Genomic DNA, 25,263 nt, shown 5'->3' with positions numbered 1-25,263 from the left:
TTTGGATCTGCTCTGCAAAAAATGCATTTCATGTGTTTTTCTACAGTCCAGACTTTCCAAAATCAATCTGGATATGCCAAAAATAGATTCGGGCTGGCAGTGTGAACAAGGCCTGTTTAATTTAAAATGGTATTTTGACACAAGTTTTGTCTTTAAGAAAAAATGTGCCTTCTGTGTTTTGAAAATTGCAGTAGGCCTTAAGATTTCAATAAAAATTTGATTAATTGTTGAGCCCTTCTGCCTTGCATTTGTGTATAGTGTATTTGATCACAGTCAATGTGAAATGAAGGTGATTAGTATAGATGACATAGTGACACCCAACATATGAGGTCAGTATTCTTAAAATTATGCGACAAATAGGACCCCCATGCTTTAAGTGTCTGTATAAATTAGCCTAGAGGATTTCAATGTCAATAGCCTACAGTCAATCTAAAATTGATGAGTGTGTGTGTGTATTTGCGTGTGCATGCTAATAATGTAAAGTAGCATTGAGTGTGTGTTTGAGAGATAGAGAGGCAGAAACAGAGTGATACAGAGACACATGACGGGCTGCGAGAGAGAGAGAGAGAGAGAGAGAGAGAGAGAGAGAGGGAGATTTGTCTCACACATAAATCCCTGTTGAGACCGGAGTGAAGTAGGTTACAAGCTTTATCGATTTTGATGATGGTAACACTATGAATGTGTGTGCACGAGCGTCTGTGTGTGTGTGTGTGTGTGTGTGTGTGTCAGTGTGTGCAGAGGAAGGACGGTCTGTACCATCTGTCTCCCATTCCTCTCACTGAGACACTAATTACAGGACTTTACACTTCGCTCCACCACACTCATCATTGGCCTGACTACACACACACGCACACACACACACACACACACACACTGAGATGCAGCAGCGGTCAGGGATTGTGGGACCTCTTCTACTGTCTGTATACATTTCATCTCTCCCTCTTTCCTCTCTGCGTTCTCTCTTTGTCTTGCCATGATTTGCCTTTATTTCTCTTCTGCCTATATCTTTCACTTTTCTCCTTTGACTTCTTCTTTATCTTCAACACTTTAAGTAGAGCATAAATCATGATACCTAATTAGACTGCACCCTATTGTTGATAGGAAAAAATAAAAATATAAGTGCCTCACTAAGTGGGGAAAAATGACACACTGGTAATAAAAAAAATAAAAAAAAAGGGTGAGAAAGAATTTTGATCTTTTCTTCAATCAACACAGTGAACGGAGAGAGATAAAAGGCAGAGGAAGAGAAATTAAAGAGGGGAATCCTATCATATTCTTTGCCAGTGTGTACAACCATTCATTAGCATAAATTCCAGGTCACCCACTTTCTCTGGCAAAGAAACGGGTGCCACAGTGGGGAGACGCTTTCTCTGACATAAATTTGAGCTTTCATGAGTAGTGCAGTAGCAGGCGAGTTACTGCAGTGGGCAGTTTTAGAAAATCAGAAGGGATCAGGTCTGTTACTGTCATCTTTTCCAACAAAAATTATTATCTGTTAGGGAGAAATACACTGTTTGTGATTGCACATTTCCTCTTTCAGTTTGCCCTCATTAGTCGTAGCTTGAACAACTGAATCAACTGAATCAATCCTTCTGTTCAAAAAGCTACGGCTATGTTGCATTTGTGTGTTTAACATGTAGCAGGTATGTTGAAACTTTACATTACTTCACATTTCAGTTTTCAGTTTTAAGCTGTGTGGTTATTGTGTGGTGAAGTTTCAGCACAAAAACTACTTGGTTATCAAAAGGTTATTAAAATACCCGGATTGGTCACTACAGACATGGCTGGACATATCCGCAACTATCGTAGCTCACCACATAGGGTGCAAACTATTAAGGCTGAGTCCTTACTGCAGCTGCATGGGTTTGAGTCTGGCACAGGGCCCGGCATGTCTTCCCCTCTCTCTGTCTCTCATTTTCTATGAAAGCATGAAAAATGCCAAAAATGCCCGCTATGGTTAAAAAATGCCTGCTTTTTTTGCTGCAATCACAGCTGGACATGTCCTAAACTCTCTGTAAAACTGCCCAATTTGGTCGCAGCAAACACAGATGAACATGTCCTAAACTAGTTAAATGTGTCACCACAAACATGACAGCACATCAGGGGCGATTGCTCTGAGACAACAAGGGAGGCTGAACTTCCCCTAAAATTTCATAGAAGAAATGGTCAAATATTCACTATTGAATTTACATTAAAATAAGAATTTACATTGCATTAAATGTGCACTAGGATGCATTTCACATCATGACTATGATGTCCAAATGTCAGCTGTTTATCACCAGTTTTCAAACGCGACCTCCCTGTCATACATTCTTATGTCAGCACAGTGGACACGGAGCCTCCAAGCGTTCCTATGAGACAGCGCTGAGCAGGTTTCTTTCATGCAGCAAAGCGAGATGGTCGTTGGATAAATGCGACAAAATCGTCACTTCCAGGGAGGCTCAGCTTCCCTGGGACCTAATGGAGCGGTAGGTGGGAGAGGACACTTGGTGTATGCATGATGATTGGAGGAATTGTCTAAAAGGCTCAACCCCTTTGTGATTGACAGCGCTTCACATTTCGAGCTCAGTCCCACGCAGATATTTGCAAGTGGAGTCTTCTGACAGAGTGCCGTCTGGAGTTCCTTATTTCCATAAGCCATATAGCTCATTTTCACCGTTTGTACAGTACACACACAACCCATCTGGAAATCTTGCGTGCGTGCTGGAGCCTATCCCAGCTGATATTGGGCGAGAGGCAGGGTACACCCTGGACAGGCTGCCAGATTATCACAGTGCTGATACATTGAGACAGACAACCATTCACACTCACATTCACACCTACGGACAATTTAGTCACCAATTAACCTGTGGGGAAAAGTCAGAGTGCCTGGAGAAGACTCAAGCTGACATGGGGAGAACATGCAAACTCCGCAAAGAAGGGTCATCCACCCAGGGTTTAAATTTTATTCTGGTTGCTGGGTTGACATCGATACATCCATGTTCCTCTGCCTTTTAAAAAGCTGTTGGAGTTATCCTCAATGAACCATCCCTCACCCTTACCCTTTCTGTGGTTTTTCAGGCAACTATGGTGAAAGTGGGATGGAAGCGTTCAAGGACATGGCAGCCAAGGAGGGCATCTGCATCGCCCACTCTGGTAAGAGACTGCATTGAATTTTAGTGGGTTTATAGTTTGAGCAAGGGTTCGTTAGCTTTCTCACACAAACGGCAACAAGCAGCAGTCACATCTAATTACCTTTTTACGTTTTGTTAAACAAGGATGCCATGGTATGAGCAGTTAAAATGAATTCACCTGCCATCTCAGCTTACAGACATCTACTGAACATGAAGACGTATATTTTACAATGAAGATCTGCCTGTTGTTTTACTACCTCATGAAGGCCCATTTCACACTGTGGGCGTCAGGTGGTTGACACTTGAGCACAATGAAATAGAGAAACTATGACTAAAAAACAAAACAACAACAAAAAAAGAAACTCAGTGCTTGAAGTAACAGAGATCTAAAATTATCACATCTATCACAGACCCTGTTTGTATTTGTCTGACATGTTCCCCTCCCCAGGCAAAATCTGGAGCAATGCCGGAGAGCAGAGCTTTGATCGACTGCTGGAGAGACTGAGGGGTCACCTGCCTAAGGCCAGGGTGGTGGCATGTTTTTGTGAAGGCATGACTGTCCGCAACATCCTCATGGCCATGAGACGCCAGGGACTGGTGGGAGAGTTTCTACTCATTGGCAGGTCAGTGAAGCTACAAGGTTTAGTTCCTCTGTATTATGTTAAGCAGGGGTATATGCAGGATTTGATGTACAGGGTTTCCTCAGGAAGGTTAGTCTTTCTGACTGATTGAGATATGTCAGTGCGTCATTGATTTCCTCTGTTTGCTCAGTGTCTGTGAGTCTTGCTCAGTATGGAAATGAAAAATTATTGAATCAGTAAAAACAGTGATTAAGATGGAGAAGTCTCTGTTTTGTAACTAGTGTGTTCCACAGCCGGGCAGCGATATTCAGACTGTGTGATCCACTGGGGATTTCAGCCACTGAATGTTTTGGAGGGCAGATGGAGAGGCAAAGCTGTGGCTCTGCGCTCCTCTCTAACCCTCCTATGAGAGACATTGATGATGATAAACACAGAGCTATTAACATTAAAACAAGAGCCCAGCTACTTCAAACTTAAATCAATCATGTTCTTTGTATAAAATGTGCATCCAAGTGGTGATTATCAAACTTCAAAGTAACTTCAACCTTGCTCAGTGCTGCTTGTCTTCACATTTTTTAAAAATTATTCTGCACACATTCCCAAATGATTGTGACTGATGTAGCTGTTTACCAACTGAAAAAAAAATCACCCTAGATTGTTTTGGTGTGAGATGCCAAGTGTTGGAGATATTGGCCATAGAGATGCCTGCCTTCTCTCAAATATGATAGTACCAAATGGGACTCAACTTGTGTTGCTTAAAGTGACAAAAAGTACATCTGAAAAACTTAACACCATTGTCTCTTTCCATGCAACATGTGCCATCCAGTGCACATCCCCTGCTAACACACCTAGCACCACTGAGCTAGCTAACAGTTTAGCTCTGCTGAGGAGGACGCCATTAATCTTTACATCTCCCGCTGTCAAGAGCAACGAGTGTCTTGTCCATGAGTAGCTGCATGCTTTCTTCTGTAAGGTGATACAGTTGGCTGGTGTCGCTCGATAGAAAGAAATATAATTCCCATGTGAATCTTCGGCTTTGATTTTTGGGTGAAGTGTCCCTTTCAGCAAATGACTGATAAGCCTGATAAATCAGTGACTGTAATAAGCTGAGCAGAGTTGGACAGATTCAGACATCCTCTCTTTTGCTATCAGTTGAGTTGGTTAATTTTATAAATGTGCATTCACTTCTTTTGATGTTAGTGGAGTAGGTGGTCTGCCTCTGTTACAGAAGGATGCAGCAAACCCTGGTGTATACATGTACTGTGTAGTAGTCGCCAGGGCTCGACATTACCCCAGAGCAACAAGTACATTTATTATAAGTGAACCAGATCATTTCTAACTCTTGTTTGAGTTTGCTTTGTTTTAAAAACTCCTTTTCAAAGACATTTATTTATTGAGTTTTTGTTAATTTTGAACAGAGGAACGTCTGAGCCTTGATAGTGGAAAAACTGTAAATTTCTGCCATAAAATGGTGGAGCAGTCGTCTTTGTACCACAAACACAGAGAACCCTGCTGAATGGTGTTAAATACCCAAATAGACTATTCGTCCAAATCATACAGCAAGAGACATTCACAAACACACTCACACAAAGACACACACACACACACACACACACACGCTGTTTTGAATTTCAGAGGTGGTTTTCACATTAAGTTTTGCTCTCACTTAGATGAATTCCTCCTACATTTCACTTGCAAAAATAACCTTCCAAATAGGCTGTTTTTATCTACATCTGTGCGTGTGCACGTGTGTGTGTGTGTGTACGCATTTATGTATGATAGTATGTTTCAAAGCCTTTTGGTTGCCATGCCAACTGTGCGATAAACATAAAATGAATAATGATCTGAGCAGCCATGCCAGCCAACATTCAGAGAATGGAACAGACTTTGAATAGATTGGAGCCATTATCATGTATTTACCATTAAAATGCCACAGTTGTATTTAAACATATTCTACTCTTCCCGCAGTGACCTGTGCTGTGTAACTAAATCATATCCAGCATCATTTTTGTTGTCGTCGCCACCATGATGCTCATTATCATCACGCTCATCTTACTCATCTTCATCCTCATCCACATCCTCATCGTCGCCATCCTGCTGAGAGCGAGGTAAAGTATTAAACCATGCTAAACATGCTCTACTTCTGTTAACTGGGCTTGCCTTGCTGTTAAAGATAAAAGTAGGAGAGAGAGAAAGATCATGAAATGGAGATAAATATCCTGTCGTCAGAGGTGAATGGATTTATTAGCTTAAGTCAACCTGTCATGGGTTGAGTTGTTTTTAATATGTGATTATTTCCAATACAGAGAGTTTGATGGATAGTCTCACTACAACACATCTGTTGTGAACAGTGGGCCAAAGCTACAAAACCAAGGAGAAGCCCACAACAGTGCTTTCTCCTCTTCTAATTATTACTGTGAATATGCCTTTGAGCAAAACACTTAATCTCCAACTGGTCCAGTGTGGCTGCTCAATGGTCAGCAGCACAAAAATGTTATGTAAGGTCCCAAATGTGAATATGTGCAAGTGGATAAAAGAGAGGAATTGTCATTCTCGGTTAGAGTCAGACGGCTTCAGAAACCTGGGGTTTCTTCAACAGAAGATGCTGTAACTCTGGGAAAGAATCATTCCAGTAAACTCAGTTTGTGGTTTTGGTGAGCTGTAAGCTATTGAGGGTTCTTGCCCTTATCGCTGGTTTGTCATTGCTTCTTGTATCAGTTATTCAGAGCACCTGCATGAAGGAGAATTGCATCAGGGGAAAAGCCAACACATTCTCACTCCGACCTCGTCACATATTGACATTTGATCATGGACTTTCCACATCGGCATACGACCGGCAAGGTACCTCGGGTGCATTGGTTGATGATGTTCTGGGAAGCTGGTCAACTTCAGCCTGTTACATGCATTGCCTGTTTTCAAAATACACCTCCATTTTCACATGAATTATACAGTTTGCATACAGTCTCTTTCAAACTAAAAGCACTACATCGGTCCAACACTGTAAATTGACTTTTTTTTTCCTTCAACAACAAACGCATGTGGTTACATTTGGGCAACACACACATGGTTGAGTTTAGGAAAAAAGAACTGTATTTGGCTTTATATTGAAACAGGAAGCAAACACTGATCTCCAAGGTGAAAGTCGGTGGTTGTCGGACCCATCCACCACTACTCCCACCCACCCTACTCGGATTTTTCGCCCCCTTTACTTTCATTGTTGTCCAGCCACGTATCCCCCTGATGCCAAGGGCACCGTTAAACAATAACTGTGACCGGCCGCATATCATGCCGATGTGAAATGATGGCCTTTTATATCAGTGTCTGATGTCAGAAGTCACTGCCCAAGCGCCAGTTTTCGACGACTCCAAAGTGAGACAGGGTTGATACGGCTGGATCCTCTGTCAGTTTCACACTTTTCTGGCGAAGGTTTATCCTGTCAGGTAAAAAAAAAAAAAAAAAAAGAAGCAGCTTGTGTAGCACATAGCTGTCTTACACCTCCCCAGTAAAATTAGCAGTGACAATAGCTGGGTTTACATTGAAATGTAGTTGAAATTTTAACCAGATTTTCAGAAAATTTCTCATCCACTACTATCACGCAAATATTGGGAGCTGGTTCATCAAGATAAACAGCAGGTCGCACTAATTCTCCAGTCAGGTGTCGTTATACCACTGCAGAGGAAGAGAGCCAGTCAAACCTGGAATTAGAGAGTTGTGAAAAAGTTCCGTTAACAGCCCTGTGTGTTTACATAAGAGTGTTAATAGCCCACCCAGAGATGACGAAGAGAGCTTCCAGTGGCCTATGTAATGATCAACAAATCAAATCAACAGTCACTGAATTTGTTTTCATTGCATTTAGTCACATTTACATTTTATTGACACAACAACTTTTCATCCTCTCGCAAGTGTAAAAACCTTTTTCAATATTTCTGTTTTTGTTTTTTTTTCTTTTTTTTGGCTTTTCCACTCAGGTTTTTTAATACACAAATTGAAATGTGCATGAAAAGACATGGATGAAAATGCATTTAATGACTTCCAATTAAGAGGAAAACAGGGAAAACATTCTTGGATAAAGTAATGTAAATACTAGATAAGAAAAAGATGAAAGACCAGCTATGGTACACCAAATAGACTCTGAAATTTGGCACAGCAGTTTGCAGTTTATTCCACTTCAACAAAAACCAAAATAAAGTGTTATTTGATATTACATCTCAGAAGTTCATCAAGATCCTGGACTTTAAGCTGACATAACATTGCGATGCGTTGCCAAATTAAATCAGTGTATTCCTACAGTTTCCTTCAGTTATGCAACGGCATCTTGATACCAGTTGACCAGTCTCCCTATTTTCTTACTGAACGGTCTCTTGTCAAATTAGAAATTCTTGATCTAAGTGAAGACGCATTTAAAGCAACTAAAGCTCTCACACCATTTGGCTTCCGCTTGTGAGAAGAAAATAATTTTCTCAGGCCGAATATACGGTTGAACCTAATGGCTTGTTAAAATTGATGTTTTTTGCAGTATATCTTGTAGTCCTCTGTCTCTGGCCAGTCTGTCTTGATTAGGTTGGTTAATTGAATATCATCCTTCGTTAGTGTCAGTGTCATAAATGGGCTGTAGTTATAAATTGGAGATGGTCACGGGTGGATGCCCTACTCACTGGAGGTCTGTGGAAGGAACTTCTGATTAGCCCAGTTGGGCAGACACACATTTAACACCAGGATAATTACATTACCACAAGAGCACACAGAAGATTATTCAGTTACCTAGGCAGATAAGTAGGGTCATTAATAGAATAGACGACTGCGAGATCTCCAGATTGCATTTTTACTGTTTGAGATGGGCTGTTTGCTGGATGACGTACGTAATTTAAGATGTTTGGTTGTCTCTGAATCCTGTCTGTCTGTATTATGGGCTCAAACATGTGCTAAACTTGAAATTGATCTTGTGGAGTTTTTTGAATATAGGTCAAGTCACTGGGTGCATTTACATGGATCCTAATACTCCACTAATGATCAGAATAATATCCCAATCAGTATTAAAATGCCTCATGTAAACACTTCATTTGGAAGAGACCGGTCCGATCGCAGAGGGTGCTGTAAAAGTTTGATAACCCTGCCTAATCTCTTCCTGTGCATTTTTGCCCCATGTTAGGGGTTACATTAGGTGACGTAGGAGGTACGTGTGCTGACATGGTACAACAGCTGTTTCTGCGTACCTCCCTCTGTTGATTTTGACAGAGAATCATTCATAAACAAAAAATGTAGCACTTTGCTAAAGCTACATTCTGATGCGAGCGCTTCTTGATTTTGAAACAGTCGCTTTACGTAACAGTTGTTACAGGTGCCAATGTGGAGTCTACCGTTACTGGAAGCAGTAGCCTGCATATGAGACATTTATGGAACATCTGTAAACTGTTGGCTCTACCTATATGCTGCATGTGAGGTGTTTAGGGACATCTGTTATTTGTAGCTACAGGAAATGACCTGGGTCACTTCTACATTACTTACGACTGAACTGCAGTGGTGGAAGAAGTATTCAGATCCTTTGCTTAATTAAAATGAATAATATCGCACTGCATTGAAAATGTTACCTAAGTAACAGGGTGAAAGTACAATCAGGAAAAGACTTAAAGGGATAGTGCACCCAAAAATGAAAATTCAGCCATTATCTACTCACCCATATGCCGATGGAGGCCCTGGTGAAGTTTTAGAGTCCTCACATCCCTTGCGGAGATCGGAGGGGGGAGCAGCTAGCACACCTAATGGCAGACGGCGCCCCAGACTAACGTCCAAGAACACAAAATTGAATCCACAAAGTATCTCCATACTGCTCATCCATAGTGATCCAAGTGTGCTGCAGCCGCAACATAAAAAGTTGTTTCGAAAAACGTCATATGAACTCTGTTTCTAGCCTCACTGTAGCCTGTAGCTCTGACTGCTTCTCTGTGCTCCACGCTAAATAAGAATAATAAAATAATAATAAAAATGATTAAAAGGAAAAAACATGAAATGTTTTTGAAGTAAAAATTACTTAGAAGATTACCAAAATACTGTCCAATTAATTTTCTATTCAATCAACTAATCGTTCCAGCTGCACTTGTAGATTTCCATTTGGTTTGTGTGCAATAACTTAATCTGTAAAATAACTAGTAACCAAAGATATCAATAATTGTAGTGGAGTAAAAAGTACAGTATTTACTTATGAAGTATAGCAGTGCAGAAGTAGAAAGTGGCACGAGATTAAAATACTCAAGTTAAGTAAAAGTACCTCAGATCTGCACTTAAGTACAGTACTTGAGTGAATGTACTTAGTTACATTCAACCTCTACTATATTGCATTAACAGGTGGAACCACTTATGCTCCTTCTGTACTTTATAAATTGAATGATTTGAGTTTTCTCAATAAAGTTGGAATTTTTACATTTTGCAGCAGATAGACCCTTCACAGGAGGCAGAACTGCTCGAACTTGGCATTTAGTGTTGATGTAAACAGACAAGATGGAATCTATAATCAGAATGATATCAGTCAGATTGAAGAAATATTGTCCAGCAGCTTTTGTCTGATAAATCCTCCAACATCCTCCAACGACCTCTCATAGTGGGCTTATTTTGAGTAACGCTTACATTTTACCCCTTTCAAAATAAGGCACTGACAAAACATAATAACCCCCCCTTTGCTTTTACTTTGAATAGGTCCTCTCTGCCACAGCTTCAGTACCCTGCTCTAGATAAGTCTATGAGAATTAACATTACTGAGGACATTGGTAGCAACTTCCTTCCTTCTCAAACTTAAATTCTTCCTTCTAAATCTAAGCCTGTGCCACTTGCACTTTAAATGAATTGATCAATTCAAAAAGTCTGTTCAGTAAATGCATTTTTACAGGCTTTGTGCACTTTTGTCATTTAGGAGGTAGTGTATATGGGCCTGCAGTTGATAAGTGACAATAAAATTCACATAGTACCCCATTAACATTAGCATATTATATAAAGCCAAGATTATTAAGAGCAGTTAAGGCATTACAGTGACATCAGGAATACTGTCAGTGCTGGCTCTTTATGTGAACTTGGCCTTTGCATTTTGTCACCTTTATAAGCCTCAGCAGGCGCTCAGTTTAAACTGTGTGTCTGGTTTTAGATTCCTTATGTTCTTCTTCTAGAAATAATCCTGAAAACCCACATCAGGTCCTGGGGCTAACTACCACATCACAAGAAAACTATGTCACACAGACACAGACACAGACACACACACACACACACACACACACACACACACACACACACATGCAGTCTGGATTTGGAGCCTGAGTGTATTGATTGCTTCTGTCCTATAATTCCTCATGGTGCCAGCAGGCTACAGACCCATTAATGAATAGCTGGGCTGAGATAAATATCTAGCCACATGGGACACACAAACACCCCCCAACACTTACACATCTACGCACACACACACACACTTACGAGCACAAATTCACATGCCCCCATGTCATTAGCGTTTCCCTAAATCAACTTAATAACCTCTTTTGTCTGTCTTCAAGTGAAACATCCTCTCCTTTCTCAAATTCAAATGAGGTCCTTTCAGTGACACACAAGTAAGTCTGTCTCAGCCGCCACTTGTAAAATTGCATTTCCTCCTCCAATATTTTGCAGCCATACATAGACTCCCCCCAAAAATACATATTGTATCAGTCAAGCACACAGATGATGACGCCTCTGTGGCAGGGCCCCGCAGCAAATATGGGCAAATGCTGTCTGACGTGTTAGTCTAAAAAGGTTCACAAATCTTTAATCCTCTAAATGACATATTACAGAAAGAGTGCAGATTGTGTGTGTGTGCATGTGTGTGTGTGTGTGTGTGTGTGTATGTACTGTACTAGACAAATCCACATTCTACAGTATGTGTTGGTTTATAGAGTGAAGATGCAGAATAGATGCATGACTCACTAGGTAAGGCAGCAGGAGTTTAAGATGGTATTTACCTTCTTGTGTACACACACGCTCACACAGAATGCCCTGACGCACTGTCCCTCCTCGCAACAAATTCCCATCCAGACCACACAGGGCAGGCGGTGATAATAGCTATGACTTATCATGCAGTTGACTTCACAGCAACAACATCTCTGTATTTTATGGTCAAGCATTCCCGTTTGAAATATGTTTCCCTCCCGAGCACTGTCTGCCTTTTACCTGTTACTGTATGTCTGCTCCATCACTGCTATTTATAAATGTGCTGCACATGTGCAGCTGTTTAGCAGCAACAGATTTCAGGGAAACATCCTCTGCGCTGTGCATGTCATTTATGAGAGGAGACTCAAAAACAGTTAAAACACCTGTTAAAAAGTACAAATATAACAAATTGACTACATGATAGGTTAAAACCAATGCATGTAAGTCAGCTTCCATACGGGTTAAGCGGTGTAACTGCATCTCCATGGCAGCCAGTATGTAACCACTGCTGGATTCTCTGTTTTCAAAAGAGGCTCATATTCAGACTGCGCTGAAGATCGACTTCACTGTTGAATGAATTGAAAGAGAATAGTTTGAATCAAAAGTCAAAAAGCAGACTCTCTCTGGAGATCATCCAGCACAAGTCTGCACCCCTTCTGCCTGCTGTTGCCATGGAAATATCCCCTACCATATTTGGATGAATCCAGTATAGCAGCTGGGGTGATATGTAGCGCATGCGCATGTGTTTATGTGAATGGCTATGTGCGTACGTGGGTGCATCTATATATATATATGTATATATATATATATATATATATATATATATATATATATACATACATATATATATATGTATGTTACTGTACTGTATAGCAGGTTTTATCTGTGTAGCTAACGGTCATATTGAGAGCGGCGTTAACTACAAACAGCACCACTGTTAGAATTTGGGCTTATTGATAATGCTTATGGCCAGAACATTTAGAGCCTGAACATTTCTGTGCTGATATTCTGCGACTTCACTGTCCTCTCATCTCCCATAACTCTCTTGTTTTTTCACATTTCTCATCTTTGTCAGCGTTTCCCTCGTTAAAGAATTTCCGTTCGTTATCAATCTGTGCCTTTACCCTTTTTCCCCTCTCATTTGTGACTCTATCTCATCATCTCTCACGGTCTGTCACCGTGTCCCTCTCTGAATCCAGCTGCTTGCGTTTTGTCAGTGTAAGAGTGTGATGTATGCGAACTGAGACCCTGAACTGATCGTTTAACAGAGGTCAGACCCCCGCAGTGTCCCAATTCACACCGCAGCTGTCTGCGAAGGCCGCACTTCCTCGTGGTTTTAAATTGAGAGAAATTGAAAGGGAGAGGTTAAACGGCATCTCGTGGCAAAACATCAGAGATGTCTCAAAGCCGCCGTCTTCAAAAATGATTTTTAGTGAATTGTACACCTGCGTGGTAGTGAGAGGAGATCAAAGACATGGTTCAGGCAGAGCAGGCAAACAGAGCGAGGAGGGGGAAGGAAAGATGCAGAAAGGTGAGGAATCGGAGAGACGGGAGAAGATGATTGAAGAGAGCAGAGATTAGCAGCTGAGGGCAGAGCAAAGACAGGTGTAGTGTGTGTGTGTGTGTGTGTGTGTGTGTGTGTGTGTGTGTGTGTGTGTATCTGTGCCTGTATGGTATTCAAATATAATGGTAATAGAAAATTTGTGTCAGACATGAAAAGCAAAATGCCCACAGTAGGAGTGTAATTTTTGCATCACCGCTGGGTTTAGTATGCGTCTGCCCCTGCAAACACACACGTTTACACGGGCGAACATTAACACACAGAGCTGCTGATGCACACACTCCTACATACTGCACATGCATGCACAAACAAGGTCTTCTCCGGTCTGTGGTGTTTGGGGTATGCAGCTGTGTAATATTTGCCGGTGTCATGTTAATTCACTCTTGATTAAAACAAGAAATGCTTTGTGTCATTTAATTGATGAAATGATGGAAATTAATTCTGCTCTTTATTTTCATCGCTTTATAATAAAAGACTGCTGCTAATTAAACACAGGGGAATATGTCGGAAAGACAGATGGAGACAGAGGACATTAAGAGAAATTTTCATGTGAATTAGTGTGTGTGTGTGATTATACATCGCCAGTGTTTATGAGAGTGTGCATCTTCTTCATCGTCTTTACATAATGTGAGACACTGTGCATGTATGCAGGTGTGTGTGTTTGTGTGGTGAGCAAATGATCCCCCTATGGTGCAAACTCATCTGTAAAGATTGTGAGATCAATACATGGTCTGTAGCTCAGTGGATTCTGTGGGTGTAAATCAGTAGTTTCATCATGATGTGATGTTATCTAGATTCTTTGGACAATGATACGATACTTGCCAATAACACAAAGTCTGCCACGATACAATTTCAGTTCAATTCGATTACAGTTTTTTTTGTTTTTTTTTTTGCTCTCGGCCATGAAACATAAAACAACATATAAATAATTGTAAATAATTGAGTTCATTTTAAATTGAGTCCACTAACACACATAAAACAGCACATGAGATAAGTAAAGCCAAGTTCAGATCAATGATTCACGACGAGACAACATTGCAGAGAAAAGTTGCGGCGGTGTAAATTGGCCCTCTGAGCTTGACTCAAGCCGGCTGATGGTGTCACCTTCAACTCAGCTGGTCAAATCGCAGGCCTGAAAAGCTGGAAATCAGAACAGAAGTACAGAGAGTTGTTGCATAGAGATGATACGCCATTTCATCTAGTTACATTGGTGTGAACTGGCAGGTTTTTAGAACATTGCAGAACAGTGCATTGCAAGTAGTTGCCCGTTTTAACTTGTCTTGTCGCAAATCTTTGGCCTGAACTGGGCTTTAGCATTCAGGGCTTTTAGTCAGAAAGACCTTTCTGGAACTTAAGGGTCATCTACCATAAAGCCTCAGGATACTCAATATTAACTGTCCAGGTTCAAAGACTATTCACCTATTCACCTACTTTGTATTCAATGCAGAGAATAATGTTTTTGCTCATCATATTATATGGTGGGGGAGATATATTGATGATGTCATTTTGCTGTGGTCGGGAGATGAAAATGAATTATTACAATTCCATCAATATCTTAATAGCACAAATTCTAATATAAAATTGTCACTTGACTACAGCAAAACTGACATTAATTTTCTGGATCTGAATATCTCTAAGACTGCAGATGGAGAGCTACATACTTCAATATTTAGGAAACAATCAGATAGAAATACAATTCTCCATGCAAAATCTTTTCATACAAAATCCCTTATAGAAAATATTCCCTTTGGCCAGTTCCAGCGCTTGAGACGCATCTGTGATCAGGTATCAGATTTTACAGAGAAAAGTGAGGAGATGGAAGCTCGTTTTCTTGATAGGGGCTATAAAAGACAGATGGTCAAACAGGCAAGTAACAAAGCCGGAGCCCTTAATAGGGACTCTTTGCTACAAAGAAAACCTGTGAGGGAGGCACCTAAAGGTGTGTTTTTTACAACTAAATATAGCACAGAAGCCTTCAAAATTAAAAATATCATTAAGAAAAATTGGAACATAATTGAATGTGATAACACTCTCAAGGACATTTTCCCTGAACCCCCTGTTGTGACCTTTAAGAGGGCACCTACTTTGAAAGACAGAGTGTCTCATAGTCATTTACCAGCTGCACGTCCCAATAACTGGCTAAAATCTGAACTTAAGGGCTGTTACAGATGTGGCCATTGTCCTCATTGTAATAATATTGTTAAATCTAAAACCTTTGAAGTTAGAAATAAAACATATTGTATTCATCATTTCATCAATTGTAAAACCACCTTTGTGATTTACAAACTTGAATGTCAGGTATGCCGAATCTTTTACATTGGCCGTACTAAACGCAGGTTACAAGATAGACTTGCAGAACATAAGTATGCAATCAGGATAGGTAACCTGGACTACCCTATGGCTAAACATTTCAAAGAACATCATGGCAATGACCCCTCCTCTGTGTTGGCTATGGGCATTGACCATATCCCTGAGGCAGATAGAAGAGGGGATAGACAGAAACGTCTCAATCAAAAAGAGGCGGAATGGATTTTCAAACTGAAAGCTACTGTATATCCAGGAATTAATGAGGACCTTGACCTCACTCCATTTTTGTAAATTAATACTTCCTATGTAAAGGTGCCCTGCTTCATATATCTGTTTGCATATATTTAGTGTCTTTTTTCTTTCTTTCTTTTTTTTTTTCTTATTCTTGGTTGTCTCTTTTTTGTGTTTTATGTATATATTCTATTAATTTTCATGTTATTTCTGCTTCTGAATGCAGTTTATGTATATATATATTTTTTTGTTCTCCTTATAGAATTTGACCTATTGATGGTTTATTGTGATTTTTTCTAATTATATCTGTTATATTCTCAATGTTTGCCTACTGGCCCTGTTATGCAGGTTTCTAGTTATGAGTGCATTGTGTAAAGGGAGTTTTGCTTATATGCCTGCAGTCTGACAAATGGAGTGCTGATTGGCTCCACCCATGTCTGAGTAGGGCCTCATTTAGGCCACCTGTGAACCCTGCAGCTATATGCCCTGATGAAGGCCAGTGAGCAGGGCCGAAACATGTTGGTGATTTTAATGTTCATCATGAACTAGCCATTTAATAAAGGCCTTTTAACTTTTGCACCAGAGAAGAGTTGCCTTGGATTTAGTTTTTTTCAAGATGTTCTACACTTTCTGACCAAAGAGCACCTTCCTGGATACCATGATACTGCAACCCACATGAGCACTTCATCTGCTGTTGTCTACTATTCACCTATTATTAGCTTAAGAACTTTCACGTTACGTGAATCAGCCTAGTGACCAGCAGAGATTTCCTCTACTCATAGCTGAACAAATTACATGTATTATTCGTACTTTTTCCTCACTCAATGTTGGTTTAAGTCACCATGTCTACCAGCAAAATTTTTCAGCCTAATGTTGTTGAATTTGTCCAAAGTGTTTTCCATTATGTTTTTTAAATCAAATTTTCGTATATTTGACCCAGACCTTGGTCTTCTTGGACTTTTTGCCTTGTTCTTTATGTCTGTACTTTGTACTTGGAGTGTCTTTTTTTTCATGATGTGTGTTCAAAACTGCATACCAAGTGGGCTTGAGTAGGAGTTAAATCATGGCCACAAAAACTTAACCTTATAAAAGAATTGTTTTGCATATTAAATTAAACGCCCCAAACTCTGTCAGAGTCTGTCAGAAAAGGAGCCAACGCCTTTTATTAAATTTAGATTTTTTGTGTGTTTTTGTCATTGTTATTGACATTCTTTTGTTGTACAACATCAAGCCCTTTTTGTATAAATTTGACAAGGGAAGGATTTTTTAAAGCAAGGTTCCTTGGATCTCTTTCTTACTTGGTGTCAAAAATGTCAACCTCATATCAAAGAGCTCTGCAGGTTTCATTTTAAATCCCAATGAATCTCTACCTTGACTTTCATTTTCTGTTGTCAGTGTGGGTGAAGTCCTCCAAGACAAGCGATCAAAAGGCTGCTGAACTGAAACTATTCAAAATCAAAGAATTCTCTATTCAACTCACAGGTTTTCCCTCTCTTTCTTGGTCTCTCCGTCACTATCTCCCTCTCTTTCTCCTGCTGCTTCTGTCTTCTTGACACTTTACTTCTCTCTCTTCCTGCTTCAGAAAGGAAACCACAGAAAGCATTGTTTTCTTCCTGGTCTGTATATTTAACTTAAGAGGAAGGTCTACTGATCAATGTTGTTAGAGTTGAGAGGGGAGACTTGCAGTGATATTCAGGACAACCGCTTCCCTGTTGTTAGACTGGCTTGAGTTCAGGCGTCTTCACAGTAGACGGCTTCTTTGTTCATCGTTAGGCCTTCAGGATGAGAGTCTGCAGAGCTGCTCGAATACACTGGTGTAAATAATTCTTTAATTTGAGTTACAGCACTGAGGTATTCACTGGATACATGAATACAATAAAAATGAGAACAACACAGAAACAACAAAAAGTTGGCCTGTTTTTAGTTCATTCATCGTTTTATTGCTTTAAAAGCACAGTCGTATTTTCTTCATAATGTAGAGAAACTGACTCAAGTCAACACATTCATATCCGTAATCATTTATTTTGTTAGGGGTCGCAGGGGGCTGGAGCACACCACACGGCTGACACATACAGGCAGAAAACTATTCATACCTCTGGACAATTTAGAGTCACCCATTAACCCAGCCTGCATGTCTTTGGACTGTGGGAGGAGGCCAGAGAACCTGGAGAAAACCCACGCTGACACGGGGAGAACATACAAACTCCACACAGAAAGGCTCCTCCACCTGGGGTTCGAACTAGGAACCCTCTTGCTGTGAGGTAATAAGGCCAATTACTGCACCACCTTGCCGCCAAGTTGACAACAAATTCCCTTTAACAGTGAAAACATTCCAAAAACGGCGGCACTGCGACACAGTGGTTAGCATTATCGACTCACAGCAAGTGTGGACATTGCGTGTGCTCCTTGTGTCAGCGTGGGTTTTCTCCAGGTACTCCGGCTTCCTCCAACAGTCAAAACACATGCAGGTTAATTGGTGACTCTAAATTGTCCGTAGGTGTGAATGACAGTGTGAATGGTTGTCTGTCTCTATGTGTCAGCCCTGTGATAGTCTGGTGACCTGTCCAGGGTGTACCCTGCCTCTCACACAATGTCAGCTGGGATAGGCTCCAGCCCCCCTGCGACCCCTAACAGGATAAGCGATTACGGATATTCTAGTGTGTAGGATTTAGGGACATCTACTGGCAGAAATTGTGTATAATATTAATTATGTTTTCATTTTAATCACCTGAAAATAAGAATTGTTGTGTTTTTGTTGCCTTAGAGTTTATGTCTACATACCATTGATGTATAAAGAGATCTGGAGAGCGTGGGAGGCAGGACCCCGTTCATTCCTGGAAGTTGCTTTGTTGGGCATGAAGCCAAAAATCTGCCATCTGCCATGTATAAAGGAACAAGCACACAAGAGACTCCAGTTGGCCAAGTGGCTAACTTCCCTTTTAGCACTCCACTAACTTGAATAGGGATAAAATGATTTAATCGTACTGCTCTTTGAGACTTTCCAGATGTTATTGAACCAAAGGAACCAAATCCTGATAGTGAAACAAATCATTTCACGGGGGATCTAACACTCAAAAAATAACTGATTTACAGACATATATGGCACAATGTAAGTCAGTGGGGAAAAAAGTCATTTTAGGCCACATGGCATCACATGAACAAATACCTAAGTTGTAATTCCACTGTTTGGCCACTATAAAAAATTGGCTTTGAGGCCCAGTGTATTTCCTCGGGGCCTGCTACACACAGTGAGTCCTCTCTCACAAAGAACGGACAAACCAAACGCTGGCTCTAGACAGGGCCAATCATGTTTTTGCATCAGCAGCGGTAGTTCTACGTGCTTGGCACATAGAAGTTTCAATTCTTGCAGCCTCACCATTAGATGCTAAATCCTACTAACTGTACCTTAAACTATTTGAAAAGATGCACAAGAAGAGTCCATTATAGGCTTTGACTTGGTAGACAGCTGTGCCTCATAATAGTGTGCATATGTCTCTGTTTGTGTCTGATGGTGTAGCATCATTTCATACTAACTCTTTAATGTGCCCATATCGTGCTGGGGATTAACACAACAACAGGAGCATCTGTTATTATACAGTATTTTCCAGTCTTATACAATAGTGATGATCTCTGTCTCTGTGAAAGTTAAAATATCTTTCTGATGACACTGTTAGGGAGGTATTGGGGCAGTTGTATAAGGTTTTGCTGTTATTGTGTTCACTCCCTCTAGGTCAGTCCCTGCAGCAGGATTTTAGCTGTGAATTATTTTTAATGGGATGTTGAGGCCACTGAAATAGCATTACATCACACAGCACCAAAAACTGGTGTTAAATATAATGCTGCTTTAACCATGTAACAGTGGTGCATGACAAATCTGGTGTGAGGTTATTTTTAGCCACAAAATTTGAACTTGACCAACACTGAGGTACAACAGCAAAAATGACAAACAACCCACCAAATACAGTTTTCTCTCTTTTACCTGCTTGTTCAGTTTTCGCCCATCCTCCCACTCTTTTACTGAACAGATAAAGCCATGGTTATATTTGTAACTCATTTGAAATTAAAATGTATTTGACAAGTCTCAATATTTTTTTAAATCTGGGAACATGGAGTGATCACACCTCCTGTTCATATATCACCTTGGTTAAAAAAATGTAGTTCTTCTCATGGTTTAGACGGTTCGGTATAGCTACAGCTTAGAGACGAATATCACTGCTGGAAAGATGGTCTTCTCACAGAACTGGACTGTCTCTGCAGTACAGAGATGCAAATACTTTTGATATTGGCGCTATATGACGAGAAAAAAAAAACAGAGAGAAGGGCTGTGGCATTTGCTTTTGCTCAAGAGGTAGAAAACCTACAACTACCAGAATGCACTGCAACGCACCGCACCTATAAAGGCTCCCGCTGGTGGTTGATGAAATGTTAGCTGGTCTGTTTTGGCACAGGAAACTATATTGCAGCTCAATCAATCAATCAATCAATTTTATTTATAAAGCCCAATATCACAAATCACAATTTGCCTCACAGGGCTTTACAGCATACGACATCCCTCTGTCCTTATGACCCTCACAGCAGATAAGGAAAAACTCCCCAAAAAAAACCCTTTAACGGGGAAAAAAACGGTAGAAACCTCAGGAAGAGCAACTGAGGAGGGATCCCTCTTCCAGGACGGACAGACATGCAATAGATGTCGTACAGAACAGATCAACATAATAAATTAACAGTAATCCGTATGACACAATGAGACAGAAAGAGAGACACTCATTGTTTATATTTGATCAGTGCTGCCTGGTTTTACAGTTTAGGCTCCATTTGGTCTGCACACACATTCTCACATATCTAATAATGACGTTTGGTCATGGACGTTCCACGTCAAGATATGACATGCAAGGTACCCTAAGTACATGCATTGCTGACATTCTGGGACACCGTGTCACCTTCTGCCTGTGCTGGTTACACGGTTGAATGTACAGTATTTGTGGTTGAAACAGCATATATAAGGAATAAAGAAGTTTCAGAAGGTCTGATGATAGAAGTCCTTCATGGTTCCATACGAGTAAACCTCTTGAGAACATCGACATATGAATGGCTAGTTTAACTTTCTTTTCAAACATCAAATCATCAGGCAGTTCTACTGCAGCACATTCCCTTCATCTTTCTTCTCCCTGTTCCCACTGAAAGGGACAGGCTGATTAATGACTGTGAGTGATTGCTCCGCAGTTAGAGAGGAGGATTCAAGAACAAAAGAAGAATGCACAGGAATCTCTAATGGTATTCCAACTCTCACGGTCTCTTGACAGGGAATTAAGAGGTTTTCCATATGTAGGGCAGACCTGTGGGCATGTAGACACACACATGCACACACAGTCAGCCAACATAATGTACAAACACAACCTCACTTTGATACACAAACACTTATACTTACAACTATCCACATAAACACACCTATATCCAGGTGGCTTACCAACATGTGCAACATGCAAAAAATGCACATGAGCATCCACCCACACACTTGAGCATTGGCTGACACACAAACACACCTACAAACACAGATTCATCCTCTTATTGCTCTCCCAGGGAATGGCCTTATCCTCTTACAGCACTCCAATGGGAAAAGTGCTTGGAATTAAAGAGGATAGGAGGGGGAGACAGACAGACAGAGAGACAGACAGACAGACAGACAGACGTAACAGACAGACAGCGATAGTAGGGAAGGGAGGTAGAAAGAAGGTTAACCAGAGTAAATCTATATCTGTCCCTGTTTGAATTTGTGTGTTTATGAATCTGTGTGTTGGTAAAACAAACTGTGTTGTTTGTGCGGCTCGTCTGTTGCCAGCTCTCATTTCGGCATTTTGCTGCTCATTTTCTGAGATTTACACTGTGGGATTAAACCGACTGTTACGTCAGCCCAGTGGCTCAGCATACTCACACATGCACACAAAAATAATCCTTTTTATAGTCGTTATAGTAATCCACACAGGAATCTAAAGGGTTCCCCCTTTGTTTTTCTCTTTAATTTTTGAGATATGCTAATGTTCTGAACATTCATTTTACTGTACTTCTTACGCTGGTATCAAGTTGACATACATTAATGACAACACAGATCGAATCAGGATGCAAATTACCTCTGATGTTTGCTCTCAGTACTCTTCATTCCTTCCAACTGTTTCCATTTCCACACTTGACTCTCTGTATCTCTCTGCTTTATTTCCATAATCGTCAGCACCTTTTCAGCCTATTTGTCTTTTCTTGGAAATGCACTCGCTTGTCATCCATCACACATTTGAAAGGCTATCTGTAAAGAATTGCTCTGCTATTGCATAAAGTGTCTGGACAGGAAATGAATTGGCCCTTAATTTAGCTCTGATTCTGAACCAGGCAAAGGTAATTAAGAGAAATATGAGATGTGATGCCTCCAGGAAATGGCAGACCACTGCTGAAACAAAAGATGGGAATACGAAAAAAATTGAAGCGACTGAGTGTTTTGTCAGATACCATATTTTGAAAATTGTTTCTCCGCTTTTTTTTGTGTGTGTGTGTGAACAGAAAAATAGGAGCAATTGAAGAAATGGGATTGTGTGACACAGGCTGAGAGAGAGAAGACATCTAGTCATCAGTATTTCATTAACTGTTCTCCTTTGTCTTCCTGTTCAGTTTTTAAGAAGTCAGCTCCTCCTGACGTGTTAAGTAAAACGGATGCTTCTATCCATTCATCACATCGGGCAATTTGTTCAGTTGCCTAATGTGTTAATGGGTTACAGCAAGAAATGGGTCATCAAATTAAATTAAATATTAACTGAAAATGGGTTGCCTTGGCTGACTCTCACAAGAATATTGAGGAAATGGACTGACTTACACCGGCTTCTGACAATTCATAGTTAAGCTCCAAATGAATCACATGTCCTTCATACAGGAAAAAACTGAAAAGGGTGGATGTTTCAGCAAAACAACATGTGTGTAGGTGTTCAAGAAGCTCAATAATTATATCTTCTGGCCATACAAACACATATACAAAACATACAGTGTTATATGGTGCTAGAGGATGTATGAAATCTGTGAGAAATCGGCCACAACAATATAAACCCAAAATGAGATAAGGTGCATTCCCCTCCACCTGTTTCTGTATGTATTTTTAATAGCACCTAAAAAACTGGGTGGAATCACCAAAAAAAAAAAATCAAATAAATCTTGAAATATTGCAAAAAATGTCTACACTTGGGGTAGTTTATGTACAGTAGTGCTAAAAGATAGAAGAAAGCCTTTATTGTCATTGTATTGTGCAGGATACAAGGAAATTTGGAGTGCCACTCCTGCTTGGTGCATAAGAGTTAAAAGGAAAAAAGGACACATTGAATACAATATTAAAAAACATTAAGCACACTGCAAAAACCACATTGCACAGAGTGAATGGCCTTAGGAAAGAAGCTGTTCATGAGTCTGGTGGTCCGAGTTTTCAATGACCTGTAGCACCTGCCTGAGAGCAGGGGGTCAAACAGGTGTTGATCAGGGTGAGAGCAGTCTTTCACATTGTTTTGGGCTCTGGGGAGCTAGCATGTGTTTGCAGTGTCCTGGAGTGAGGGAAGAGGGCAGCCGACCAGATTCAAAGGATCATGATGAACATTACCATTGTTGCATCGGTCACTGCAAGCTCTCTTCATCGTCTCTGCATCGTCGTTGCATCCATTGTGGTTTGACTAGCACTTCTTAGTTGCATCATCTCGTTGTGCCCTCCTCTGCTGCAGCACCACCTTTTAATTATCTCAATGAAACTACCACCAATATTCGTATAACAGTAGTGGATCGAAATGCTGATTTTTTTTTTTTTTTTTTAATATTTGATCAAATTTAATCTACATTTAGATGGAAACTTGACAATTGTTGGATCACATACAAAGCAATCTAAACACACATCTGTACCTTTTACAACGGACTTGTTCTCACTACCATCTCATCAAATATGGCAGCTTGGTCAGTGGTCAACGTCTGTTTGCATGTGTCAATTTTAAATGCACACAGTGTCTTTTCAAAATAACCCTCTGGTTAGTTTAAACACCAACACTACTTGGTTAGGTTTAAGGAAACATTATGGTTTGGGTTAGAATAAGTACAGTATGTTCTTCACATAAGCTAAGTTGATGAACATTACGAGAGAGAATCAACTGATGTTTTGGCGTGCTGCAAAACTTATATTTAAACATGAAGCTTAGCGTTGCTTTAAAACATTCTCTGGTTTAATCAGTCAAGTGTATACACTACACTGCAGACTGGATGCTCTAGCCACAGTGACAAACAGAGTGACGGCTGACTCATATAAACGGGTCCAACATGGGTTAAATTGAATTGGCCAACTCTGTCTTCTAGAATTAATGTATGTAAGTTATTGAGCCACTTTCTTAATTACGTTGTTGTGGCAACATAATGAGTGCTTTAATTATGTTCAGAGACAGAGTTTTTTCAGGCAACAAAACACTTCATTCATGTACTGTGTATTCTTCGGAAGGTGGTGGTTTGGGAGTATGGTACCTGAGCCCAGACTCCTGTTTAAGGTTTAGGCAACAAAAGCACTTTGGTTAAGGTTAGGGAAAGGTCATGGTTTTAATTAAATGTTAATGGTAACAGCAAGAAAAATAAATAAAAATGAAATTGCTGTATCACTATGATTGGATATTGTATTGCAAGATTGATTTAGAATCAACATTTTTGTGACTTGCTAGGCACATTAGGCAATATTTCCTCATTATGTTAATAGAAAAGATAATCTTCTGGGCATTGCTCTTCCCTCAAAAATGCATTTGCTCTTTCAAATAAGTTGTATCTTACTATAATGACGAAAACTCTGTGTGTGTGTGTGTGTGTGTGTGTGTGTGTGTGTGTGTGTGTGTGTGTGTGTCTGTGTCTGTGTCTGTGTCTGTGTTTCACGTTTTTCTCCTCACTGACTTGGTCAATCCATGTGAAATTTGGCACAGTGGTAGAGGGTCATGGGAGGATGCGAATGAAGCAATATTACATCAGTTGGTCAAAGGGGGCGCTATAGCAACCGATTGAAATTGCAAACTTTGAATGGGCATATCTCACGCCCCGTATGTCGTAGAGACATGAAACTTTGCGCAGAGATGCCTCTCCTCACGAGGAACAAATTTGCCTCAAGAACCCATAATTTCCGGTGATACAAATTTTAAGCCACTTTGAATTTTTTGGAAAAACACTTAAGATCGATCTCTTCCTAGGAAGTTTGACCGATCTGCATGAAACTTGGTGAACATAATCTAGGGACCAATATCTAAAGTTCCCTCTTGGCAAAAGTTGGAAAACTTACTAAATCTGAGCTTTTATAAGGCAATGAATATTGCGGAGGGCATGGCTCATCACATAAAGGTGTATAACATCTCAAGGGTTTCACCGATCACCACGCAACTTTGTAGGCATATGACCACACATAATCTGAGGGGAACCCTCCATTATTGACCCCATCAAACAAAATGGGGGTGCTAGAGAGCTAATTTCATATCTAGGCCTAACCGCCATA

The 25,263-nt window shown here is 40.4% G+C and overlaps 1 protein-coding gene across 1 annotated transcript in view; it reads left to right on the top strand.

Moving 5' to 3' along the window:
* The window catches only part of grm5b (glutamate receptor, metabotropic 5b), a 91,515-nt gene that overhangs the window by 19,879 nt on the left and 46,373 nt on the right, over window positions 1–25,263 (top strand). Inside the window, exons 5-6 of the mRNA XM_033630342.2 lie at window positions 3,061–3,135; window positions 3,562–3,736. Of these exons, the coding sequence (XP_033486233.1) occupies window positions 3,061–3,135; window positions 3,562–3,736 (250 nt within the window). The remainder of the gene's footprint in view (window positions 1–3,060; window positions 3,136–3,561; window positions 3,737–25,263) is intronic.

Source organism: Epinephelus lanceolatus, chromosome 4, assembly GCF_041903045.1.
Source record: "Epinephelus lanceolatus isolate andai-2023 chromosome 4, ASM4190304v1, whole genome shotgun sequence".
NCBI classification, from domain to species: Eukaryota; Metazoa; Chordata; class Actinopteri; order Perciformes; family Serranidae; genus Epinephelus; species Epinephelus lanceolatus.
Note: the sequence above shows the minus strand (reverse complement) of the source record. Positions and strands in the feature narration are given on the sequence as shown.